Source organism: Canis lupus, chromosome 19, assembly GCF_048164855.1.
Source record: "Canis lupus baileyi chromosome 19, mCanLup2.hap1, whole genome shotgun sequence".
NCBI lineage: Eukaryota > Metazoa > Chordata > Mammalia > Carnivora > Canidae > Canis > Canis lupus.
In genome coordinates, this window is record NC_132856.1 from 40684737 (window position 1) to 40705191 (window position 20455).

Below are 20455 nucleotides of genomic sequence, written 5' to 3' on the forward strand. Positions count from 1 at the left end.
GGAGGACTCTGTCCCACTATTGTCCTATTCAGTTTATGGTCAGTCTTCCCATACACCTTCCCAGCTTCCCATGGGATCCCTGGGAAGTGGAAGGGGCCAGAAAAAGATGTTTACACCATTTTATATTACTATTTTTTGGTTATACCATTTTAAAACCAAAAGTCGTCTGAGATCACTTGAACCCTTCTGATAAGGAAACAGCCCCAGGGAGAGTCAGCGTTCCAGATGGTTAGGGTTGCCAGCCGAGAGTTCTGTTCCAACTCCTCACTGGGTCCATGGAGAGGTCACAGGAGACCCGTCCAGGGACAGGTGGGCTCCAAGATTTTGGCTCAGGTCTGTAAGTGCTAAGCTGTTTTCTGTCCTCTGCTTCATCATAAAGTCACTTTTTCTTCCACTGCCTAAGGTTTGACTGTTCACACAGTTCTACCAAGCTCCACGTTCTTCCTGTCGTGAATGTCCAGCCTCAAGTACCGAGAAATAGCCTGCCTGCCGTGGTAGGCGGCTCCAAGGCGGCTGCTTCAGAGTTAACGACCGTGCCTGGACGTACATTGGCGCGGGAGGAGGGAGTGGGTGTACGCAGGGTATTGTGGGTGCATAGTTCAGCTAGAGCGTCGTGGGCTTTTGGGTCTCAGGAGTAAACTACAATTCCCGGAGTGCTCTGCGCCCGGCGGGCCGGCAGTCATCTGCGCGCGCAGCCTCCTGGGACTAGTAGTTTCAGCCGCGTGGCTGTGGGTCTGAACCCAATGGCCAAGAACTCGCCTTCCCGGCCACCCGTTTGGCAGGGCGGGGCGCTCCGACCCTTTTGGCAGGGCGGGGCGCCTCGCGAAGATGGTGTCGCATGTGGCGTGTGGCTCCCGTCGTCTGCCCAAGTCTCAGCTTAGCCCACCGGCCCGCGTCTGGCCGATCTGGAGCCCTCGCCCGCCGGGTCCCTGACCCCGCGCCCTCCGCGCGCCCGCGCTCCTGATTCCCGGCATGCCCCGCGCTCGTAAGGGTAGCGCGCCCCGCAAGGGCGGCCAGCGCCGCGGAGCGGGTAAGTGGAGAGCAGCTAATGAGCCACGAGTGGGGATCCTGCGTGGCTTACCCGTCGGTGTCCCCGAGGGTCTTGGGCGAAGACTCCTGCCCCGACCAACCTGGCGCTGCGTCCCCAGTTCCCCCGCGGCCGACACGTGCCCCAGGAGGCAGCGGCCACGTGGGTGTCCAACCTGAGCGTGCTGCTTGCTCAGGAGCTCGCGTTACTGGCCCTAAAGCGGTGGGCGCCTCCTCGCCACAGTATCCCCATTGCCGCTCCATCCAGGTTGCCTCCTGTGGTGGACAAACCGCCCGACGGAGCAGGAAGCCTGCCCCCTCGCCACTCCCTGGTTCTTTCCTGGACTGGACTAGGAAATTGGTGGGAGGCCTAGCCTGTCTGGGGGTACCGAGGTGGGTGGGGGGCAGCGATAGGGAAGTTTCAGGATTCGGGGTTTGGTGGGCCTGGCACGAGAGGGCTGGGGAGTGCCCTGCAGCCTGAGGCAGTCCTGAGACTTATCAGTTTTGAACAGGAGTGTGTCTTGGTGCAGTAAACACATATGTTTACTGTGCAGGAATATTGTACCTTCTAGGCAGAGTTCAGACTTGGCCACAACCCTAATGGGACGTGAGTGTGGGGATGGATGTCTTAAGAGGGTAGGGACATTCCAGAAGGACTGGTGCTGGAAGACAAGTTCACTAAATGGTGTCAGCCCCAGATAGGAACCAAGGAATCCTCGAGGAGCTTCTGGGTGAATCCTGAGAAGGTGAAGAGTGCACTATGCAGAGGGAAAAAGTTGTGCAAAGGCCTGGCATCTGGAGGGAGCAAATGAGAGGCTGGGGCTGCTTTGGCTGGTTAAGGTAGTAAGAGATGAACAGAGGCCTGTATGCATGCTGGACTTTGTCCAGCAGGCACGTGGAGTATGTAGTTCCTGAGAAGTGGGACCAGCCTAGTGACCAGAACCCATCTGGGGCTCTGCTGCAGCAGCTGCCCTTGCCAAAGTCAGCCCCTGGCCCTGGGCAGCACCCACACGGAGGAGTATACCAGCTTTGCTGACCCTGACATTCTCCCGTGTTTACCTATTTTCAGGGACTCATGTGGTCAGGGGCCACTCCACTTTCTGCATTTCTCAGGGTCAGCATTCACCCAGGGTGTGTCCATTCACCCAGGGCTAAAGGCCTGGGATGGTCAGAGGGAGCTCAGAAGAGAGTATGCTTGGGCAGCACCGGTGGCGCAGCGGTTTAGCGCAGCCTGGGGTGTGATCCTGGAGACCCGGGATGAGTCCAGCGTCGGGCTCCCTGCATGAAGCCTACTTCTCCCTCTGCTTCTCTCTCTCTCTCTCTCTCTCTCAATAAATTAAAAAAAAAATCTTAAAAAAAAAAAAAGAAGAGAGTATGTTTGAAGCCCCCCCCCTCCAATCCACTAGGAGCTGGCCTCTGCCCCAAGGCAGATTGATGCTGTCGGCCCACAGAAGAGCCATAACTAGTTGTTTATTTAGTTATTGTCTTCGATTGTTATGCCAAAAGAGGTCCTTTAGCATCTCTGTTGTGTAGGTGAAGAAATTGAGGGAGTAAAGGCTAGGCACTTAACTTGGTTACACACCTTTTAAAATGCGGAGCTGGAATTTGAATCCTGTATCTGTCTATATGGTTCTATACATACAGATTATATAATTAAGCTTCTGACCTTTGCCCTGGCCAGTTTTAGGCATAATCTGGGCTAATGGCTGAGCTCCCCTGGGATTTGCCTAGATAGGCCCCCACTCCAGGCTCAGCCACAGGCCTAGGTGGGGCCTATGCAGCACCTTCTTCCTCTACCAGGCTCAGTCTCCTTAAATCCGGCTGTAGGCTCAGGGAGGGGAGGCTCTACTCACTAAGCCTGCCAGGTTTTCATAGGCTGGGCCTAGTGCCTGATGTTCTCCAGCTGATGGACCTCATTCCCTTTCTCCTCCTTCCTGGTTCAATGGCCCCTGCCTCAGCCCCTCTGCCTCCCACCTCAGTCTCTGTTTTCTCATCTCTGAGAGGGGCAAGATTCTATTCTTGTGGGGTCATGAAGTTGGGTGAGGCACCCCCTGCCATCGCTCATCAACGGAGGCAAGCCAAGTGTTACCACAGTGTGTTCAACCTTCCCCAGGTGCCCGGAGCAGTACCCAAGCGGACTCAGGTTCCAGTGAGGATGAGGCTGTCAGTGAGGCCCGTAGCACCACCAGTGAATGCCCCAGCCTTCTTAGCACCACAGCAGAGGACAGCCTCGGTGAGAGTGGGCGGGAGTTTGGCAGGGACTTTGTGGGGATTCCCTGGGGTATGGCAAGACGCAGGGCTGACCAGCTGGCCTTGCAGGGGGGGATGCCGTGGATGAGCAGGGCCAGCAGGAGGACCTTGAGGAGAAGTTGAAGGAGTATGTGGACTGCCTCACAGACAAGAGGTACCCCTGACTGCCAGCCAGCCCTTCACCCTTGTCCCTGCTCAGCTTGTGCCAAGTGTGACCCGGTAGGGCTGGCCCACAGCATCCCCTTTTTTCATCCCCCAGTGCCAAGACCCGGCAGGGTGCTCTTGAGAGCCTTCGCCTGGCCCTGGCATCCCGCTTACTCCCCGACTTCTTGCTGGAGCGCCGCCTCACGCTGGCCGATGCCTTGGAAAAGTGCCTCAAGAAAGGTTGGGCCCTGGGGGCTCATGGGAGACTGGAACTGGCTGGGTCCTGACTCTTGCTGCCTGGGCTCACTGGAAAGCATTCCTGCAGGGAAGGGCGAGGAACAGGCACTGGCCGCTGCCGTGCTAGGCCTGCTCTGTGTGCAGCTGGGCCCGGGTCCCAAGGGCGAGGAGCTCTTTCACAGCCTGCAGCCCCTCCTGGTCTCTGTGCTCAGTGATGGCACAGCTAGCCCTGCCGCCCGGCTCCATGTGAGTGTTTCCTGCCCTGTGACACCCTTCGCTCCCCTAATCCCCAAGCAGAGAGGTGGATTCCACCTGCCTTGAGGCTCCCTTACTTTAAGGGTAAGCCCTGTGGCCGGGAACCCAGGCTCACTCTCTGACCATGGCATGGCTTTGCCCCCCTTCCAACAGTGCGCTTCTGCTCTTGGCTTGGGGTGCTATGTGGCTGCTGCCGATGTCCAGGTAAGTAAGTGGCCTTTGGGCACAGGTAAGAGAGCACCTAGGCCCCAGCTCTGCCCCTGAGCCATTCCCACTGGCTCCCTGTGTCCTTAGGACCTGGTGTCTTGCCTCAACTGCTTGGAAGGTGTTTTCAGCCGGTCGTGTGGTACGGGTGGCTCCACAGCCCCTGTGGTCCCCACCAGCCTGCACGGCCTGCTCTGTGCTGCCCTGCAAGCCTGGGCATTGCTCCTCACCGTCTGCCCCAGCACCCACATCAGCCACATCCTGGACAGGTAAGAGCGACTGCTCTCTGCGAGTGGGAGGGGAAAGGTGAAGAGGCCCCTAACCCAGACATAGCTCAGCCTGCCCCTTCCCCAGGCAGCTGCCCCGGCTGCCCCAGCTCTTGTCCAGCGAAAGCGTGAACCTGCGAATCGCTGCCGGCGAGACCATCGCACTGCTCTTTGAGCTTGCCCGGGACCTTGAGGTGTGAGGGGGTCGGGGGGAAGGGAAGGGAGGGGGCCTTCCGACACCACCTGTCCAACCTAGGCTGGACGCAGGGGACACCACAGAAGATAGGGCAGCCTCAGATCCTTACGGAGGGGAGGTAGCCCTAATACAGGCTCAGAGGCCGGGTGCCATGGTAGGGGCTCTGAGCAGAGATATCTGGCTCAGGCAGGGGCCAAGAAGGGATTCCTGGGGGCCAGGTGGAAGAGGTAACCATTTCTGTGTAAGAAAGGATTTGGGCAAACCCATGTTGAGAGCCTGCAGAGCCTGGGCCTCTGCTCACACACCCTCTGTTGCTCCCACTGCAGGAGGATTTTATTTATGAGGACATGGAGGCCCTCTGTGGCACCCTGCGGACCCTGGCCACCGACAGCAACAAATACCGTGCCAAGGCCGACCGCCGGCGACAACGCTCTACCTTCCGCGCCGTGCTGCACTTCGTTGAGGTACGTGTGAGAGCCTGTGTCCTGGTGAGAGTGCTCCCTGGGCACAGCTGCCAAGCCCTGTCCTGTGGGTCCCTCCACACTGCAGGGTGGTGAGTGTGAGGAAGAGTCGGTACGCTTTGGTCTCGAGGTGCTCTATGTAGACAGCTGGGCTCGGCGCCGCATCTACGCCGCCTTCAAGGACGTGCTGGGATCAGGCTTGCACCACCACCTCCAGGTGGGAAGGCAGGCGGGGGGTGGGGGGGTACCCGGCTTGGCTATTTGGGACCAGTCTCAGCTCACTGCCCATTTCATCCTCAGAACAATGAGCTACTCCGTGACATCTTTGGCCTGGGCCCTGTGCTGGTGCTGGATGCCACTGCCCTGAAGGCCTGCAAGATCTCACGTTTTGAGAAGGTTTGCGCCCTTGGGCCCCTTACTCTTCCCTCCGCTCCTGTGGCCAAAAGGCCTAGAGCTGTGCAGGGGCTAGAGGAGAAGCCCTGGGCCTCCCCTTGCCTGGCTCACCAGGTCCTCACTCTCTGTCCCCACTCCAGCACTTATACAACGCGGCTGCCTTCAAAGCCCGAACCAAGGCGCGCAGCCGTGTGCGGGACAAGCGGGCAGACATCCTCTGAGGTGGGGCCCACTGAAGAGGAGACGGTCCACACCTGTGCCTGTGTTTTTAACAGAAGACACTGCAACAACTGGTCCCTGCCAGGAATTGTCGCTTTATTTTTTTAATGACAAAACCAAAAACAGACATGGGGATGGGTAGCTGGAGGCCAGGGCACTCGGGATCCTGGCCCCTTGCCCCTGCACACGACGCTGTGGCCTTTTCCTGCTCTGTCTCAGGCCAGACCAAATGTGTGCTTGTCCCAGAGCCGTGGGGCAGACAGCAGGAGGGCTGTCCCTTTCTGTCCTTTCTCAGGCCCTGCTCCCATGGGATGACCCACTTTCTTGAAGGGAATGGCATCTGGACAGATGGCGCCAAAACAGGTGGGGAGGTGAGGCTACATGGAATGGATCTATATGCTGATTTGTAAAGATTATTAGAGATGATTAAACTGATTGCTCAGCCTTCTGCAGCCCTTAGCTCTGGGTGTTTCTGCCTGCCCTCTCATCCACCACCCCTGTCTCCATCTCAGCTGTGCCCTCCCAGACCGTCTCCTCAGGTGGCCCTCTTTCCCATACTCAGCTCTGCCTGCTTGAGTGCTGAGGCCCGACCCCTGCTGGGAGGCATGGCAGGGTTTGAGCAATTGAGCAGGGGGGGGCAGCTATTTCTAGACTCTGAACCTGCTATCTGGGGGAAGCCAGAGGCTGCTGACAGGCCACAGAAGGAGCCAGGAGGCTGGTGTCGTTTCCTCTGACCTTGGGCCACCCAAAGCAGGTCCTTGGCCCCAGAAAACTTGGCTAGGCCTAGCCCGAAGACAGGAGAGGCAGGTAGCTGTGGGGTCAGGTTAGACTCATGTACAAAAACCTCACCAAGGAAGTAGTGTGGAGCAGTGGGTCAGGAGAAACCTGCCAGTGGCCACTTTATTCCTCCCCACACACACACCCTCCCAACCCCCAGGTCCAAGTGGTATCTCAGCTGGGTGCTTGGGCCTCAGTGGAGTTGAGCCTCCGCAGCTGGCTGAGGCTGGCGAGCCGGAGTTTGAGTATCGTCTCCTCCTGAGTGCGAAGTGTGTGTGCCAGCATGCGGAGAGATTCACTCTGCAGCACTGGGTGGGCGGGCGAGAATGGAGGTGATGAGACCACGTGCCACCCTACACCTCCCTGCCCCCCCCCTTCACTGCCTCAGCCTCTGTAGCTGCTCCCTCCAGGTGTGCAGAAGGGCCCTCCGGTCCCAGATCCTGGCCCTCTGTTCCCACTTGCCCCTTGCACCATCCGCCTTACCGCTCAGATAGACAGCCAGGATGGCGAGCGCCAGGCAGGTGAGCACCAGCAATGCCAGCAGCAACAGGAAGCCTCCCCGGCCTTGCACAGGACTGCAGCCAGCCTGGGCACACAGCGATGGTGGCAAGATGCCCAGTAGCTCGTCCCACGGCTGCACCTGCTCGGCCAGATAGGGGTGCAGCGAACCTATGGGGCGTCAGGAGGGTAGGGGTGGTACTTGCCTTCTGCCCCCTCCCAGCATGTCAGTCCCACTGTCCTGACCCCCCTCACCTCCGCTGTGTAGGTCGCTGATGGATTCCACCTGGTGCAGGCGCACCTCCTCTATGTGGTTGGGGGCCGGTGGTGCCTTGCTCCTCGGACTCTGCGTCAGTGCCATGGTGTCTGCTGGGACAATGCAGAGCTGAGCAGCCAGCAGGTCACCCCCCTCCCTTGTAGGTGGCTTCCAGCAGCAGCAGGGGCTCAGAGAAGATGGCAAAGGACGAAAAGTCACTGGCTCCTAAGGCCCTAAAACCATCTCGGGGGATGATCCTTGATTTGGAGCCAGGATGACCTCAGGATCCCACAGACTTGTTAACACCCACAGTAGCAAGAGGTGCATTTGACTTGGTCACTTTGGTTTTTCCAAGCACCGGAAGGACTTTCAGGCTTTCCTCTGCCTGCTCGTTCGTTCCTAGAGAAGAGTTTATCAGTCGTGGAAGACCAAACCCACAGTGCGTGAAATTCATCCCTGCCTCTTCCTGTCAGTTTCCCCTGCAGACCCTGGACCCTGTGAGTTAGCCATCAGGCCAGACCCAGTGCCAGCACCTTCACACCCCCAGGGCAGAAGCAGTCTTATCCTCACTAGGTGGTGCTTGTCCCTTGTGGCCTTTGCTCTGCTTTAAGGACTCAGCTGTGATTTGCGATTTGGCTGTACTTCTGTGAACCCTGCTGTTTTCATTCAACATCATAATAGGACACCTGCCTTTGTTATCAAGCTGTTCCACATGCTTCTGAGGCCTCCCTTTGAGGCTGCCTGGGCATTTAGGTTGTTTATAGTTCCCTTCAAAAGTTAATAACCCCTAGGAGAGGACATGCATCACTGAGTATGAAGGTTTTCCCAATTTCCTAATCCTTAATAAGGACAGACTCCCTAGAAGCAAAATTACTGGTTTAAAGAGTAGGGACTTTCTCTCTTTTTTTTTTTTTTTTCTTTTTTTTATCTATTCATGAGAGAGAGGCAGAGACACAGGCAGACTCCATCCCGGGTCTCCCGGACCATGCCCTGGGCTGTAGGTGGTGCTAAACCGCTGAGCCACCCAGGCTGCCCTGGACTTTCTCTTAAGCCATCATCAGACTGTCCTTCAGAATGACTGTCCACAGCCCCCAAATGTGTACATCGCCACCATTAGGCCTTTTCATCATTAAAAAAAAAAAACAAAAAACAATTACATGTGTACAAGTTTGCCAAACTGGGGATGAGAAAGACCTTTCTTGACCTATTCGATTGGGTTTCTTTCCTTGGAGTGCCCTCTTCCATTCCCAGTTTCTGCCCACTTAATCTCTGGGGTCTCTACTTTCTTGTGATTTTACTTATTTTTAGACCCATCAAAAGTATTTTGTGAGGGCAGCCCCGTGGCTCAGCAGTTTAGCGCTGCCTTCAGTCCAGGGCGTGGTCCTGGAGACCTGGGATCGAGTCCCTCATCGGGCTCCCTGCATGGAGCCTCCTTCTCCCTCTGCCTGTGTCTCTGTGTGTGTGTGTGTGTGTGTGTGTCTCATGAATAAATAGAATCTTTTAAAAAGTATTTTGTGATATCTAAAAATTATATATTTTTAATATTTTATTCTTTTTTTAAAGATTTTATTTATTCATGAGAGACATAGACAGGCAGAGGGAGAAGCAGGCTCCATGCAGGGAGCCCAATGTGGGATTCCATCCTGGGACCCCAGGAGCCAAAGGCAGACGCCCAACCGCTGAGCCACCCAAGCATCCCTAAAAATTATATTTTCTTTTAACTTTTTCTTTTTTTTCAATCTTGGCCTCTTGAACCTCCAGATACCCAGCTGGATGCTAGGTAATAAAGTAGGGAGCATTGAGATAACGCCTCCTGAAAGGGGCAAGGGTGATTGGACTCTGAGTCTATCACTTTCAGAACAGTAACTTGGCCTTTGTGATTTGCTTGAAACTGGCCCTTGACGTGCTCCAAAGCAAACCGAGGGATGCTGCCAATCATGTTTGGGTGGTGGGCTGGGGGTCATATTAAATTCTTCTCTGTACTTGGTTCTGCTTACCCTATACTCTCTAAATTGAACTCAGATTCTGTTCATTCCCAGGAAAAACATGGTAAATGTTTTTTTGTTGTTGTTGTTTTTGTAAATGCTGTTAGAACCCCAAAAGGAAGCAAACATTCCCCATCACTCCTGGGTGCTGGGCCCCTCCCATTCAGTTGAAATGTTGAAAATGTAATAAAGGAGTTGACCAGCTGGACCGACCTGGAGCAGTGGAGAATCTGGCTGTCCCTGTTCTGGCCCTTCTGAACCTCTGTACTCCTTGCATGCAGTGGAGCAGTTAGGCTAGTGGCACCAAAGTCTTAATTAGCTGTCAGTCTGGCGAAGCTGAGGGATTCCAAGTAGCTAATGGTTGGGTCCATTTAGACCCAAGTTGGAGGAGGCCAGAGATCTATCCATTCGCAGTCTCTGGGCCACATGCCCAAATGCTTCCTGGAACCACTGCCCGCCCTGGATCCCAGCTTCCTCCCTGAATGAAGAGCTGAACTAGCTAGGCGTCTGCCCTGCGCACGCCCACTTGAGCATAGCCTGTAGTTAACTACCCCCAAACTGGGAAGCCCCCCACCCCACTCCGCCAGCCAAACCTTCCCTGTCCTTAGCAGAGGAGACAACCAGGGCCTGAGGCTAGGTGGGGATCTAGACGTAAGCTGTTTCTCCATGCACACGGGGCAAGTCCCTTTACTCAAGCTGGGACATGGTGACTGGGGACTAGTCAAGGAAGTAAGGTCAGTGGGATGGGGCAGGGTTGCTCCGTGGTTCTTCGTGGTTCCCAGGGTCATAGGCCTGCAGCTTTGCCCTCCCCCATAATCCTTTCCTACCTTCTGTCTCCTCAGGCATGGTGGGCGGTGGGCAGTTGAGGGGCTGATAATAGCACCCAGGAGCAGGACAGGATGGAGGCAGCAGTGGCTCCTCAGAGCCTGCGGAAGGCTAGCCACCTCCCAGCCTGGGCCTAAAATAGGCCTGAGCTCAGCCCACTGGGCTATATTTAGAGGGGGCAGCTCTCAACCATGGGAGGGGTAGAGTGACCCATATGGGCCAGCCTAGCTAGCTGGTGATGGAGCCCAAACAAGAGCCCATCTAATGCACGTGTCCAGGGTCTTTCCTGGGGAATCCTGCCTCCCCTACATATGCACAGGCCTTGGTGTCTTTATCCAGACAAGCTACCTCATGTTTACCTCCAGCGATGCCCTGCATGGCAGCCAAGATCTGTAAGGAAGCCCTGCGCCTCTCCACCCCTAAAGACCCCTACTCAAAGCTGGGTCATCAAGCACTGTGTGATTTGCTGACCCCAGGGATTGGGGTGATGAATAACGAGCCCAGGGCCATGAGGGCTCTGAGACCCCCAAAGAGGGCAGACACACATATACATGTAGGTACTCATGTTGGTCAGTAGGCAAAGTTAGATTGAAGATTAGTATTTCTATTATATTAATAAGCTTACAACCTTATGTCTCTGACCTCCATTTTCTCATCCATAAAACAGGAATGACAATGGTTCCTCCCTGGCACAGGATACATGAAGATGGAAATATAGCCACATGTCAGAAGCACTTAATATAATGCAGGTTAGATCCTTCCTCTCCTAACAAGGGTATACAAGTCACACAGTGTCATTCGAGGAGACATGGTACTTTACCCTTGAAAGGAGTAAGTGGCCGAGCTTAGGGCCCACCCTCTGCTACTGCACCCCAAGGCCCTCCTTCCCAATTGGGACAAAGCAAGACAATAATGGGCTCTACCTCCTAATACATCCCAAACCCATCACTTCATTATATCACTGGCCTCCTTGATGTTCCTCACACATAGCAACCTTGTTTCCATCCCAGGGCCTTTGCACTGGCTATTCCTTCCTAGAATGCTCCCCACACACACACTCCCCCCGCCCCCCCCCCCCCCCCCCGTTACTCCCAGGGCTGGCTCCTTGTCATTTAGCTCAAATGTCAACCCCTCAGCAATGCTTTGTCACATTATTTTACATATCACCAAATTTCATTTTCTTCATAGCACTCTGCCAAGAAATCATATTATTCAGAATATACTGTGTATGTCAGTAGGACCCCAAAAGGCCCCACAGAATCCACTCAGTCACATGGAAACCATTTTTAATCCTCACCACAGGATCCTTAGCAGAAAGGAGCTCTTGAGACCAGTAGGAAGTTGCCCAAGGCCACACAGTGGTTGTCCACTGGGGCCATTCCAGCTTCGGCTGATAATGTGTTTATTGCATTAGTACAGTTGGCCTGCCCCCCCCCCCCCACCCGCTCAGCCTGTTCACAGCTTTCTGCTCATTGCCCAGGGAGGCGGTCCTTCCCCCAGGGTGGGCACTCCAGGCACCTCCTCCACCCAGGTCGTTGCTCGGAAGCCCTGTTTCTCTGTCTCCTCACACCAACAGGACCCTGTGCCAGGCCTGGGCCGCCCCTCCCGGGGCTACATTCAAGGGTTATCCTCTGTTAATAAATAAGCCGGCGAGGCAGCCCCTCGGCTAGGGCCTGTCGGTCGGGGTCTCCATCATCCATCGTCCAGGGGCCAGTGCGCCGGGCCCCCCAGCGGTGCGTCCCCCAGGGTCTGGCCTCCCCCTCCAGCCTGTGGCCTCCTTCCCTGTACCCGGCGTGGACGACCGAGTCACCAGTGAGCGGCGCTGCGCGGCCCCCGGTCGGCGCGCGGCTCCGGGGCGTTCCTTCGGCGGTTTCGGCCCTTCCTCCTCGACTCGGGAGCGGGTGGGCGCGACTCCGGCTGCTGACGGCACATTCGCAGGGAGCCAGCGCCGCCGCCGCCCGGCTCCACCAGCTGCAGGAAGTCCCGGTACCAGAGCTTGGGGCCCGGAGGGGCGACGGGCGCAGCCTCCTCGGTCCGGGCCAGCCTTTCGGCCTGCGCAGCACTCAGCACGTGTAGCGCCAAGCGACGCAGAGGCTGCGAAAAGCCCTGCTCAACAGCTGCGCACAGGTACACGCCTGAGTCCCCGCGCCGCAGCCCGCGCAGCAGCAGTCCCCGGGGCAGGCGCTCCGCGCGCTCCTCCGCAGCCACCTGCAGGCCGGGCCAGCGGGAGGCGTGGGCGTCAGGGTCGGGAACAGGGAAACCGGGCTCCAGGCTGGACCAGGAGAGGCGGAGGGGCAAGGAAAGGGGCGGCCGCAGGTGCGCATTTGAAGGCTGGGTGCCCTGGGACCGGTGTTCTAAAAGTGGATCCAAAAGTGGATCCCCGTACGGGGAGGGCTCACCTGGACATGGGGGCGGGGCAGGGCTCCTCTCGGATGGGGGAGGGGGTGTCAGGAGTCTAGTTAGGCGCGCTGAGGCCTCCCCAGGGTGTGGCGTGCAGGTCAGGGACCAAATGACAGAAGCGGGCTGGTTGGGCGGGGCCGACCTGGTCCAGCGCTGGGGCTAGGCTAGGGCGGGGCGGGGCGCCCCTGGTCTAGGCTGGGGCGGGGCCTCTCCTGGATGTCGGGGGCGGGCCAAGGGCCTGCTCGGAGCGGAGGGGCAGCGGCTCACCGTGGTGCGGGCCGCCTCCCCCGCGCGCTGGAAGGTCCATTCCACGCGTGCCTGCAGCGAGCGGGGCTCACACTCCAGGAAGGCGCTGCCGCCCTCCACACCGAACACCCTCCGCTCCAGCAGTGTGGGATGGGACGAGTCTGCGGAGCGCAAGGGATTGTCAGGTTCGGGCAGGGTGGGGCGTCCTCAAGGGCGGAGAAGTGGGGCAGCCGGGCACTCACCGCCTGAGCACAGCGTACTGGGGTCACCATTCTTCACGTCTTGCCGCCGGAACCGCCTGCGGGGAGGGGGCCACATGGAACCTCCGTGAGCCCTTCTTCACTCGGCCAGGCGCAGCCAGGGGCACAGTACTCTGGGTGGCCCGCCCCCAACCCTGCCCACCTTTTAGCGCTGGGCTGGAAGCGCGTGCACGCGGCCCCGTCCCAGGCGCAGTAAGGGTCACGCGCCAGGCAGCATTCGGCGCAGGCGCGGCCGTGGGCAGCACAGCGGTGCAAGGGGATCTGGGCCACCGCGCTCCGCGAGGCTACGTACAGCTGGTGCTAGGGGGCACGAGGGGCTCCGGGCTGACCGAAGGCAGCCCTGTGCCCACCTCCCATTGGTCAGAGATCCCTCACCCCACTTGACAGATTGGAACACTGAGGTCTCAGGTCACACAGTCTACGAAGGCGGAACCTAAACTCCAACCCAGGGCTTCGAGCTACCAAGGGAGACGTGGGGGTTGGGGGGCACCCGGGGAACGCACTGGGCCCTTTCACCCCCAAGCCTTCTGGTCACTTACTCTCTTGGAAGAGATTTGCATGCTGGTGATAGCAGCCGAATCCTGAGAAGGAGGAGGAGGAGTGCTGGGATCAGGCATCAGTGGGGTGCAGTTACTCCAGGCAGCTGAGGGGCGGGGCGGAGGGGGCTAAGCCTCACCTCAAACACGTGCATCTCCTCCAAGAGCAGCCCCTCCGCGTTAGGCCGGCTGCCCTTGGGCACTGAGATCACCTTCAGCACTGTGCCAACATCTGCAAGGTTGAGAAGGACTGTTCCCTGATAGCTCCTGCTGGGGGTCCCCTCACTCCTGAGGCCTTTACCCTGAGCATGTGGTTGGGTGGGTGAAGAATGTGGGTTGGAACAATAAGGGCAGCATCCAGAAGGGGATGGGGGCATAACCCAGGCAAAGATGTGGAGATGAGACTGGACAGGGGCAGCTTCCACTGACAGGCCAGAGTCCAGACTGGGTTTTATGAGTGGTCATGGGGGGACACTGACCTGTGCCAATGAAGAGGACGTCGTAGTGCCCATCAGCAGCTGCTACACGGTCTGCAGTGATCTGGGTGAAGGTGTACCCAGCACCCACTTGTAGGAAGAGAGGGCGCCCACCCATGGGCAGGACCGAATTGTACATGAGCGGGTGGTTCCGGGCAAACTGAATGACGTCATCAGGAAAGTCCTTGGTAGAACTGAAGGTGCCAAAGGTCTTGCTAGGGCACTGGGAGATGGGGGAGGCGTGACAGGGATGTGGGTATGAGGGCCTGGGAAGCCCACAAGAGACCTGCAGGAACTGGGAGTGTGGGGGGGTGCTAACGGACAGAGCCTTGCCCTGGGAATCCGAAGAGAGCAGACCCAGCCTTGCCCTTGGGAGTCTTAGGGGGAAATGCGGCCTTTCTCTTGGAAGCCCTATCTGATGAAGGTGATGTTTATCTGCCCAGAACAAAAGGAAGAAACCACATTCACCAAGAAAACCCCAGGCCAAGTTCTCCACTCCTGAGACTTTAAGTGGGTTGTGGTGTGAATCCCGGGGCTACGCACCATGCCTGGCCGGGGGTAGGGGACTCGGCCCTGATAGGACACCCACTGGTGCATGGGCCCTTCCTTGTGTGCAAAGGGCCCCAGGAATGCACGGCGCACATCGTTCATGCTGTACACACACACTGCAGAGCCTTGGAAGATGGTGCTGGAAGGGAAGACGGAAGCACAGTGAGAGGCCCAGGAGAGCCTGGACCTGCCCTGCCCCTACCTCCCGCCCCTCACCTGGACGTGGTGAAGACAGTGTAGAGCAGCGGGCTCCAGCGGTCCCTCAAGGACAGCAGGAACACATCCTCTGTGGGGAAGGGGCCTCGTTGGGGGAGGGCACACAGCCCTCTGGGAAGCCTGGCTCCTGAGTCTGGGCCCTGGCACACCCTCTCCCCAACTCCATCCTCCAGTCCTGGCACTCACGGAGCTGGTCGAAGTGCGTGTCACCCTCGGCACCTGGCACTGAGCACACCAGACGTGCCTTCAGGAACGTGGTCCACTTGTTGACCAGGCTGCGCTGGCCGCCCACGTCATTCTGCAGGGTCAATCAGAGGGTGTGAGGGGGAGGCCCAGACAGGCAAGAGGACAGGGGCATGGTCACCAGATGTGGCCCAGGGACTCCTCACCCGGCAGATCTGGCCAACACGGGACACAGACAGGCGTCCCAGTGCCGGTGCAGCCTCCACTGCCGACTCCCGGAAGAAGAAGTAGATCTTGTCATCATCGGGATTCTCGCTCTCTGGGATCCAAAAGACCTTGACAAACTTGGGCTCTAGCAGCAGGAGGTGTGGGGTCAGCAGGGTCCCGGCCCTGCCATTCATGAGACCCATACACACTCCCTCTCCTTCCTGTGGTGCCCCCAGAAGCCTGTGGGGCAGTACCTGACCAGCCAGCCCCCAGGACCAAGTTCACTGGGATGGTGCTGGCATCCCACAGAATCTGGAGGATCAGGGCCTGTGAGTCAAGCAGCAGCCACAAGAGGGCAGCAGAGACCGAGACAGCCTCCCACCTCACCCGGACAGGTCCCCAGGCCGGTGGGCAGAGAAAGGAGGGGAGACTGCGGGTCAGTTTTACTTTCTCCCGTGAATCTTCCTCTTGGGCAGGAAGCACATGCCTCCATTCCTGCTGTGAACACTCTGCTCGGTCTCCTCTCTCTTATAACAAAGGACTCCGGCCCCTGACAGTGCAGACCCCTTACCCTTTCTCCTCTCCCGAGTCTGTTCCTTGGCTTGTTCCTGCCCCGGATTCTTTGTGCGAGCTGTCCTCTTTGCCCAGAATGCTATTCCCTCAATCCTGCCGTGCTTTGGGAATTAGCTCACCCCTCTCTCTGCGGAGTGGCTTCCTTTCTCGATCTCCCACCACCACTATCTGGTCTCCTTTTCCCTTTCTGTCTGTGCAATCACTGGTCTCGTGGCCATTGGAAGCAACCTGACCATGTATCTGTTCTGAGGTCTGCGAACTGAGAGAGGGCATGGGCCGCACATCTTGTCTGCCCTGCAACCACAGTGCCCAGCACAGGGCTGGATGCATGGTAAAAGCCTGGTGGGACCCGGCTGCACCCGCTGTTCACTTCCTTTAGGAGCCTGACTCGGCACCTAGCCTGTCCTGTCGGGGATGAGGGCCCCCTCCCAAAAGCCCCTCCCACCCTTCACCGTTGAGCCAGCGGGAGTCGTGTGGTTCTGTTCGGAGGCTTGGACGCTGGCCCAGGCTGCGGAAGATGGTGAAGTCCCGGCCCATGAGGTCTGCAGCCACCCCTGAGTATAGTTCTTCTCCTGCATATAGGGTGAGGGCTGTTTAGCCAATCTGAGGACTCTTAGTGGGAAGTGTGTGTGGGGTGCCTGTAGAGTTGGTGAGGCCCTGAGGGGATCCCTGGGGCTCTCAGGAGGGTCTAGAGTTTCTGATGGGCCCCCAGCCTTTGGACTCACCCACCAGCACGGAGGCAGCCCGATGCCTTGGGTCATAAGGACTCTTGCCCTTGCCGTCCTCTAGCCTTCGAAGATCCAGCCTCAGCACAGGCTCCTGGGAGGCGGGGTGCCATTGTTACTTCCTGGCCCTTCTTCACCTCCCAGCCTCCCTCTGTGCCTAGCTCTGGCCTTACCTCCAGCCGGTGGCCCACCTCCACAAAGGCACAGGTTGGGTGGAAGGCCCCTGTGCCACAAGCCAGCAAGTGGGTGCGGTTGTAGGTATGCAGCAACTTCACGAAGTTCATGCACTCCGTCTAGCGGGCGAGCCGGGGAAGGGACAATGAGGCCTCCCCCAGGGAGGCAGCCTTCAGGGGTCCCAGCTCACCAGGGGCACCTCACCCCTTCCTCTCTTCTGCATCAGTCCAGACAGGCACCCACATGGGCTGCAGGGACCGAGGTGCACCTTGCTGACCAGCACAGCCCACCCTTCACCAGAAGGGTATGAAGAAAAACATAGGCCTATACTGCCCCCTGTGACTCAGAGGCCCCCCAGGAGGAATCACATGAGTCTCCACCCTGACTCACTACCTCCAAACTTCAGCCATCTTGACCCACTGCCCCCATCCCAGCCAGAACAGGCAGGCCTCTGTCTTAGCGCTGCTGTCTGTGAAGTGAGGGGCTGGCCTCCCCACTCCCACTCCAGGAAGCCGGCACTCACACCAATGTCCTTCCCGGCCCAGTTGCACTCCTCTCGCCATTCCACAGGAGCCGGCCAGGCCAGCTGTGAGGACATCAGGGGAATGGGACACGGGTCAGAGCCTTTTCAGGGTCTCTGCACAGAGGGTGTCTGCTGGGGGGTGGGGGGTGGACATCAGCCTGGGAAGCCCCGAGGCTGCAGGGTGGTGGTGGGGTCCCTGGCACCTTCTTGGCCTGCTTGCTGATGTTGTCCAAGCTGAGGGAAGCCACGTGGTTCTCAGCACCCACAAACAGGCGTCCTCTTTCCTCATCCACCAGCAGAGCTTCATAACAGCAGGTCCTCTCCAGCCTGAAGATCCGGAGACCGTGCCGCGCCTGGAGCTCTGCAAGATGGGGACCCCGCTGAGGGTTGGCCAGCCATGCTGGAAGCTTCCCCCCAGACCCTGCCTGTTGCCTCTCTCACAAGTCATGCTTGTACATGTGACCTGGCCCACACACATGTGAGATTACAAGTGTGTGAGTTCACACTGGTGAAGAAAGGCCCACCCCTGCGTGAAGCTTCCAGGGTGGGCAGTGCAGCACCCCTCCAAGGGGAGAGAGGGTTGAACTCCTGGGGCGTGCTTGGGCAAGCAGTGTCTGCAGGCAGGCACACTGGGAGGCCAGGCGCTGGGGGAGGCTGAGCCAGTTGGCAAAGCCAGAACCCCAACCCCGCCACCAACCTGAGCTCAGCATGATGCCACTGCTTAGTGACCAGTGACCGCCCTCCTGTGTAGGGGGTTTAGAAGGGGGCTCTAGTGGCCCCCACACGTCAGCTTCCCTGGGGGTGGGTAGTAGATGGGACACAGGTGGGAGCTGTTGCCAAGGGAATGGAAGGGGTCTTCCCCAGAAAGCAAGAGGAGAGTGCGCACCGAAAGTGTGGGGGCTGAGGCCAGGACAGGGTTAACCGGAGATGGCCTGAGCGTGCTCCCAGATGAACCTGAGCCAGTGGCACTTGGCAACAGCAAATGCAGTGTCCCCTACCCACCCTGGGCCCCTCTCCTGCCCGCCCAGAGCTGAGCCCTCCCGCCTGCCAGGTGCACCTACCTTGGAAGGAGAGCCGAAGGCGTGGGGGGCTGGGGGTAGCATCCCCCAGCACTGCTGCCCAGAGCAGGGCCAGGCCCGGGATCATGGCGGCGGCCCCGGCCCGCCCCATCCTGCGGCTCAGGGTGCTCAGGGTTCAGCGGGCGCGTGTGGAGGAGCCTTGAGCCGCCCTGGACTCTGCCCCAGGATCTGGAAGACAAGGAGCTGCAGCAAGGACGAGGGCGGGAGGCTAGGGGTGGGGGGGGAGTCCCCAGGGATCAGATTACAGCCCCTGGGGAAAGGGGCTGGGGGGTCGCATTCCACTTCCGAGCTCTCCCCTCCCTCTGAGTGTGCCCGGCCTGGCCACAATCACAGACACACCCACGCTGGGCACACCCTGGGGTCACCCCCACACTGGCAGGCGCCCGCCCCACCACGTCACCCTCCCGGGTAACCCCCCCCACCGTAGGCACTCACAGGCATTAATTCACGAACTCTGTGCGCTTACTTCATGCCAGCCTGGGACACTGGGGGACACAGACAAGGTCCCCATGCAGAAGAGGGCAGAATGCCAACAAGGACTCAGATCAGTACAGTCATTTCAGAGGGCGCCAAGTGCAATGAGCAAAACAAACCAGTCATGGGAGTAAGGGCGACAGGAGAGGGTCAGGCTGGAGGTGGCTGTGCACCCACAGGCCCACAGAGAAACAGAGGCACCTTCGGGGCTGGAGCCAATGGTGTGGGCACCTGTCAGTGTGTTTCTGAGGGTCCCTTTGTGTATCTGTATCTGTGTTGTGTGTGTGTGTGTGTGTGTGGTGTATGCAGACATGTGTGCAGATCTGTGACAGTGTGTGGCATGAGTCTTGTATTACATGTGTAGATACATGGTGTGTGTACTTTGCATACATGTGTACACGTGCGTCATACACATGTGTGTGGGAACGTGTGTGCACACACAAGTGTATGCGTGTCTCTCTGGACACGCAGGTGAGCAAGTACAACCGCAACAATCACTGCCTGCAACTCTGAGATGCGCCTGAAAGCCACCGCTCGGAAGGAGTCTATGCAGGAGCCCCAGGGCGGGACAGGGCTGGAGGGGAGCCTCGGGATGGCCGCCCCAGCTTTGTGTTGACCTCTCGCTCCCCACCGGGGCCTGGAAGGGCTGGTTACGCAGAAATTCTGTGAGCTCAGACTTCAGACCCAAGAGGAACCAAGTCGGGGAGAGCCAGGGGTGTCGGGCAATCTCTCCCCCGCACTTCAGGTGAGCCGCGTCCCTCTCTGCGCCTCTACCGCCTCCGGGCCTCTCCCTCCCCTGCCTTCGCCCTCAGGTTTCCACATCTTTGAGCCCCCACCTCTGAGCCAGGGCCCTTCCTGGGGCCAGCCTCTGGCTGCAGTCCCCACCGTCCTTCCCAGAGCTGGCTGGGCAGGTGCTGGGCGGAGGGCAAGGTCCCGGGGTGCCGTCAGGCAAGCGGCGCAACTGCCAGGGCACGGGCCAGATCGCTCCCCCCAGGCCCCCGCCCAGTTCCACAGCTCCCCACCCCTGCCGTGCTGGGACTCCCACCTCCCGCCGGCCCCCCACTGACACTTGCCACTGCCTCTTCTGAGCCCGTGAGGTCTGCGACGCCACAGAGCACCCTGCTGCCTTCCTGCACGCCCCAGCGGCCGGCGGCAGTGCCCCGCCACCCCAGCCCCTCGGCCCGAAGGGGAGAAGCCTGGGGACCGCCGGGCACCCTCTGACGGCTCCTTTAAGGCGCAGCCCCCGCCCCCGCCTCCACCGAGCCGCCGCCCCACGCGCCGTCAAGTTTACGGGGCGGATCGGGTGACCAGGCGGGCGCCGGGGCCAGCGGAGCCGGTGGCCAGGCCGGGCGAGGGGAGCGGGCGCAGGGGAGGGGCGACCCCTCCCCTGTCAGGCCTCAGGGCACTCGGCGCCAGGGCCGGGAGGCAGTGGGGCGGTGTGGGGCGGTGGTGGGGCGTGGAGGCCAAGGAGAGGCAGCCCTGGGCCCCCCAGCCCCGCCCGGTGAGGCGAGGAACAGCGGGTCTACAGGCTGCGGAGCTGGGGCGGGGAGGCCGGGGCTCGCGGAGGAGGTCCTCACTGGCGTGTGGCCACCCCCAGCCCTTCCTCACCACTTGGGCCACTAGGGCTTCTGCCACCTGGCTGGCGGCGGCAGCGGAGGGCCGGGGAGGGCCAGGCCGGGCAGTGAGCAGATGCCAGAGGCCCCTGGGTTTCACGCCATCCGAGACCCCTCCTGATGGGTGGTCCTGCGGCTCTGCTGGGAGGGAAGGGGGCATCCCGTGCGACCCCGGTGACTCAGGATGGGGCCTCGGGGCCTCAGCTGGGAAGGGTCTGGGATCTTGGCC

At 59.2% G+C, this 20455-nt stretch overlaps 3 protein-coding genes across 11 annotated transcripts; 1 reads left to right on the forward strand and 2 right to left on the reverse strand.

The window, feature by feature from the left end:
- Positions 1 to 50: 50 nt before the first annotated feature.
- Positions 51 to 6103, forward strand: IFRD2 (interferon related developmental regulator 2). 2 transcript variants are annotated; one of them, XM_072786134.1, is made up of 12 exons: positions 51 to 309; positions 3140 to 3259; positions 3346 to 3430; positions 3536 to 3660; positions 3746 to 3903; positions 4066 to 4116; positions 4207 to 4385; positions 4471 to 4576; positions 4905 to 5042; positions 5128 to 5256; positions 5340 to 5435; positions 5573 to 6103. In XM_072786134.1, exons 1-12 carry the CDS (start codon positions 276 to 278, stop codon positions 5651 to 5653), a joined length of 1302 nt encoding a protein of 433 aa, XP_072642235.1. In that variant the 5' UTR covers positions 51 to 275; the 3' UTR covers positions 5654 to 6103. The 2 variants fall into 2 exon arrangements, with proteins under 2 accessions (XP_072642235.1, XP_072642234.1); XM_072786133.1 differs by lacking the exon at positions 51 to 309 and adding an exon at positions 761 to 1030.
- On the reverse strand, positions 5727 to 10448 carry LSMEM2 (leucine rich single-pass membrane protein 2). Its single transcript, XM_072786138.1, has 4 exons — positions 9995 to 10448; positions 7182 to 7292; positions 6912 to 7097; positions 5727 to 6736 (listed from the first exon to the last, which is right to left on the reverse strand). Exons 1-4 carry the CDS (start codon positions 10011 to 10013, stop codon positions 6603 to 6605), a joined length of 450 nt encoding a protein of 149 aa, XP_072642239.1. The 5' UTR covers positions 10014 to 10448; the 3' UTR covers positions 5727 to 6602.
- Positions 5727 to 19855, reverse strand: SEMA3B (semaphorin 3B). 8 transcript variants are annotated; one of them, XR_012012003.1, is made up of 21 exons: positions 19687 to 19855; positions 18575 to 18624; positions 18122 to 18307; positions 17264 to 17421; positions 17061 to 17123; positions 16537 to 16656; positions 16364 to 16457; positions 16091 to 16210; positions 15065 to 15210; positions 14862 to 14973; positions 14676 to 14745; positions 14454 to 14598; positions 13914 to 14133; positions 13575 to 13666; positions 13438 to 13479; positions 13041 to 13198; positions 12881 to 12936; positions 12660 to 12799; positions 11290 to 12200; positions 10621 to 10678; positions 5727 to 7581 (listed from the first exon to the last, which is right to left on the reverse strand). XR_012012003.1 is itself a non-coding variant. In XM_072786132.1 (18 exons), the coding sequence occupies exons 2-18, from the start codon at positions 18228 to 18230 to the stop codon at positions 11799 to 11801; spliced, it is 2247 nt and encodes a 748-aa protein (XP_072642233.1). In that variant the 5' UTR covers positions 18231 to 18307; positions 18575 to 19630; the 3' UTR covers positions 11262 to 11798. The 8 variants fall into 8 exon arrangements, 1 of the variants encoding a protein (XP_072642233.1); XR_012012002.1 differs by having other exon boundaries at positions 19681 to 19855; XR_012012004.1 differs by lacking the exon at positions 19687 to 19855 and adding an exon at positions 19450 to 19630.
- Between the last annotated feature and the right edge of the window lie 600 nt (positions 19856 to 20455).

What these genes read in the sequence shown, in the direction of transcription:
- IFRD2 (XM_072786133.1), top strand. Translation starts at nt 973, where the DNA reads ATGCCCCGCGCTCGTAAGGGTAGCGCGCCCCGCAAGGGCGGCCAGCGC. An exon ending in GGAAAAGTGCCTCAAGAAAG is followed by an intron (nt 3,661 to 3,745) that starts GTTGGGCCCTGG and finishes GCATTCCTGCAG; the next exon opens with GGAAGGGCGAGGAACAGGCA. An exon ending in GCCCTGCCGCCCGGCTCCAT is followed by an intron (nt 3,904 to 4,065) that starts GTGAGTGTTTCC and finishes CCCTTCCAACAG; the next exon opens with TGCGCTTCTGCTCTTGGCTT.
- LSMEM2 (XM_072786138.1), bottom strand. An exon ending in CAGCGACCTACACAGCGGAG is followed by an intron (nt 7,098 to 7,181) that starts GTGAGGGGGGTC and finishes GACGCCCCATAG; the next exon opens with GTTCGCTGCACCCCTATCTG. An exon ending in CCTGGCTGTCTATCTGAGCG is followed by an intron (nt 6,737 to 6,911) that starts GTAAGGCGGATG and finishes CCGCCCACCCAG; the next exon opens with TGCTGCAGAGTGAATCTCTC.
- SEMA3B (XM_072786132.1), bottom strand. Translation starts at nt 18,230, where the DNA reads ATGGGGCGGGCCGGGGCCGCCGCCATGATCCCGGGCCTGGCCCTGCTC. An exon ending in CGTCCTCTTCATTGGCACAG is followed by an intron (nt 13,667 to 13,913) that starts GTCAGTGTCCCC and finishes TCAACCTTGCAG; the next exon opens with ATGTTGGCACAGTGCTGAAG. An exon ending in TTCCAGCCCAGCGCTAAAAG is followed by an intron (nt 12,937 to 13,040) that starts GTGGGCAGGGTT and finishes CCCTCCCCGCAG; the next exon opens with GCGGTTCCGGCGGCAAGACG.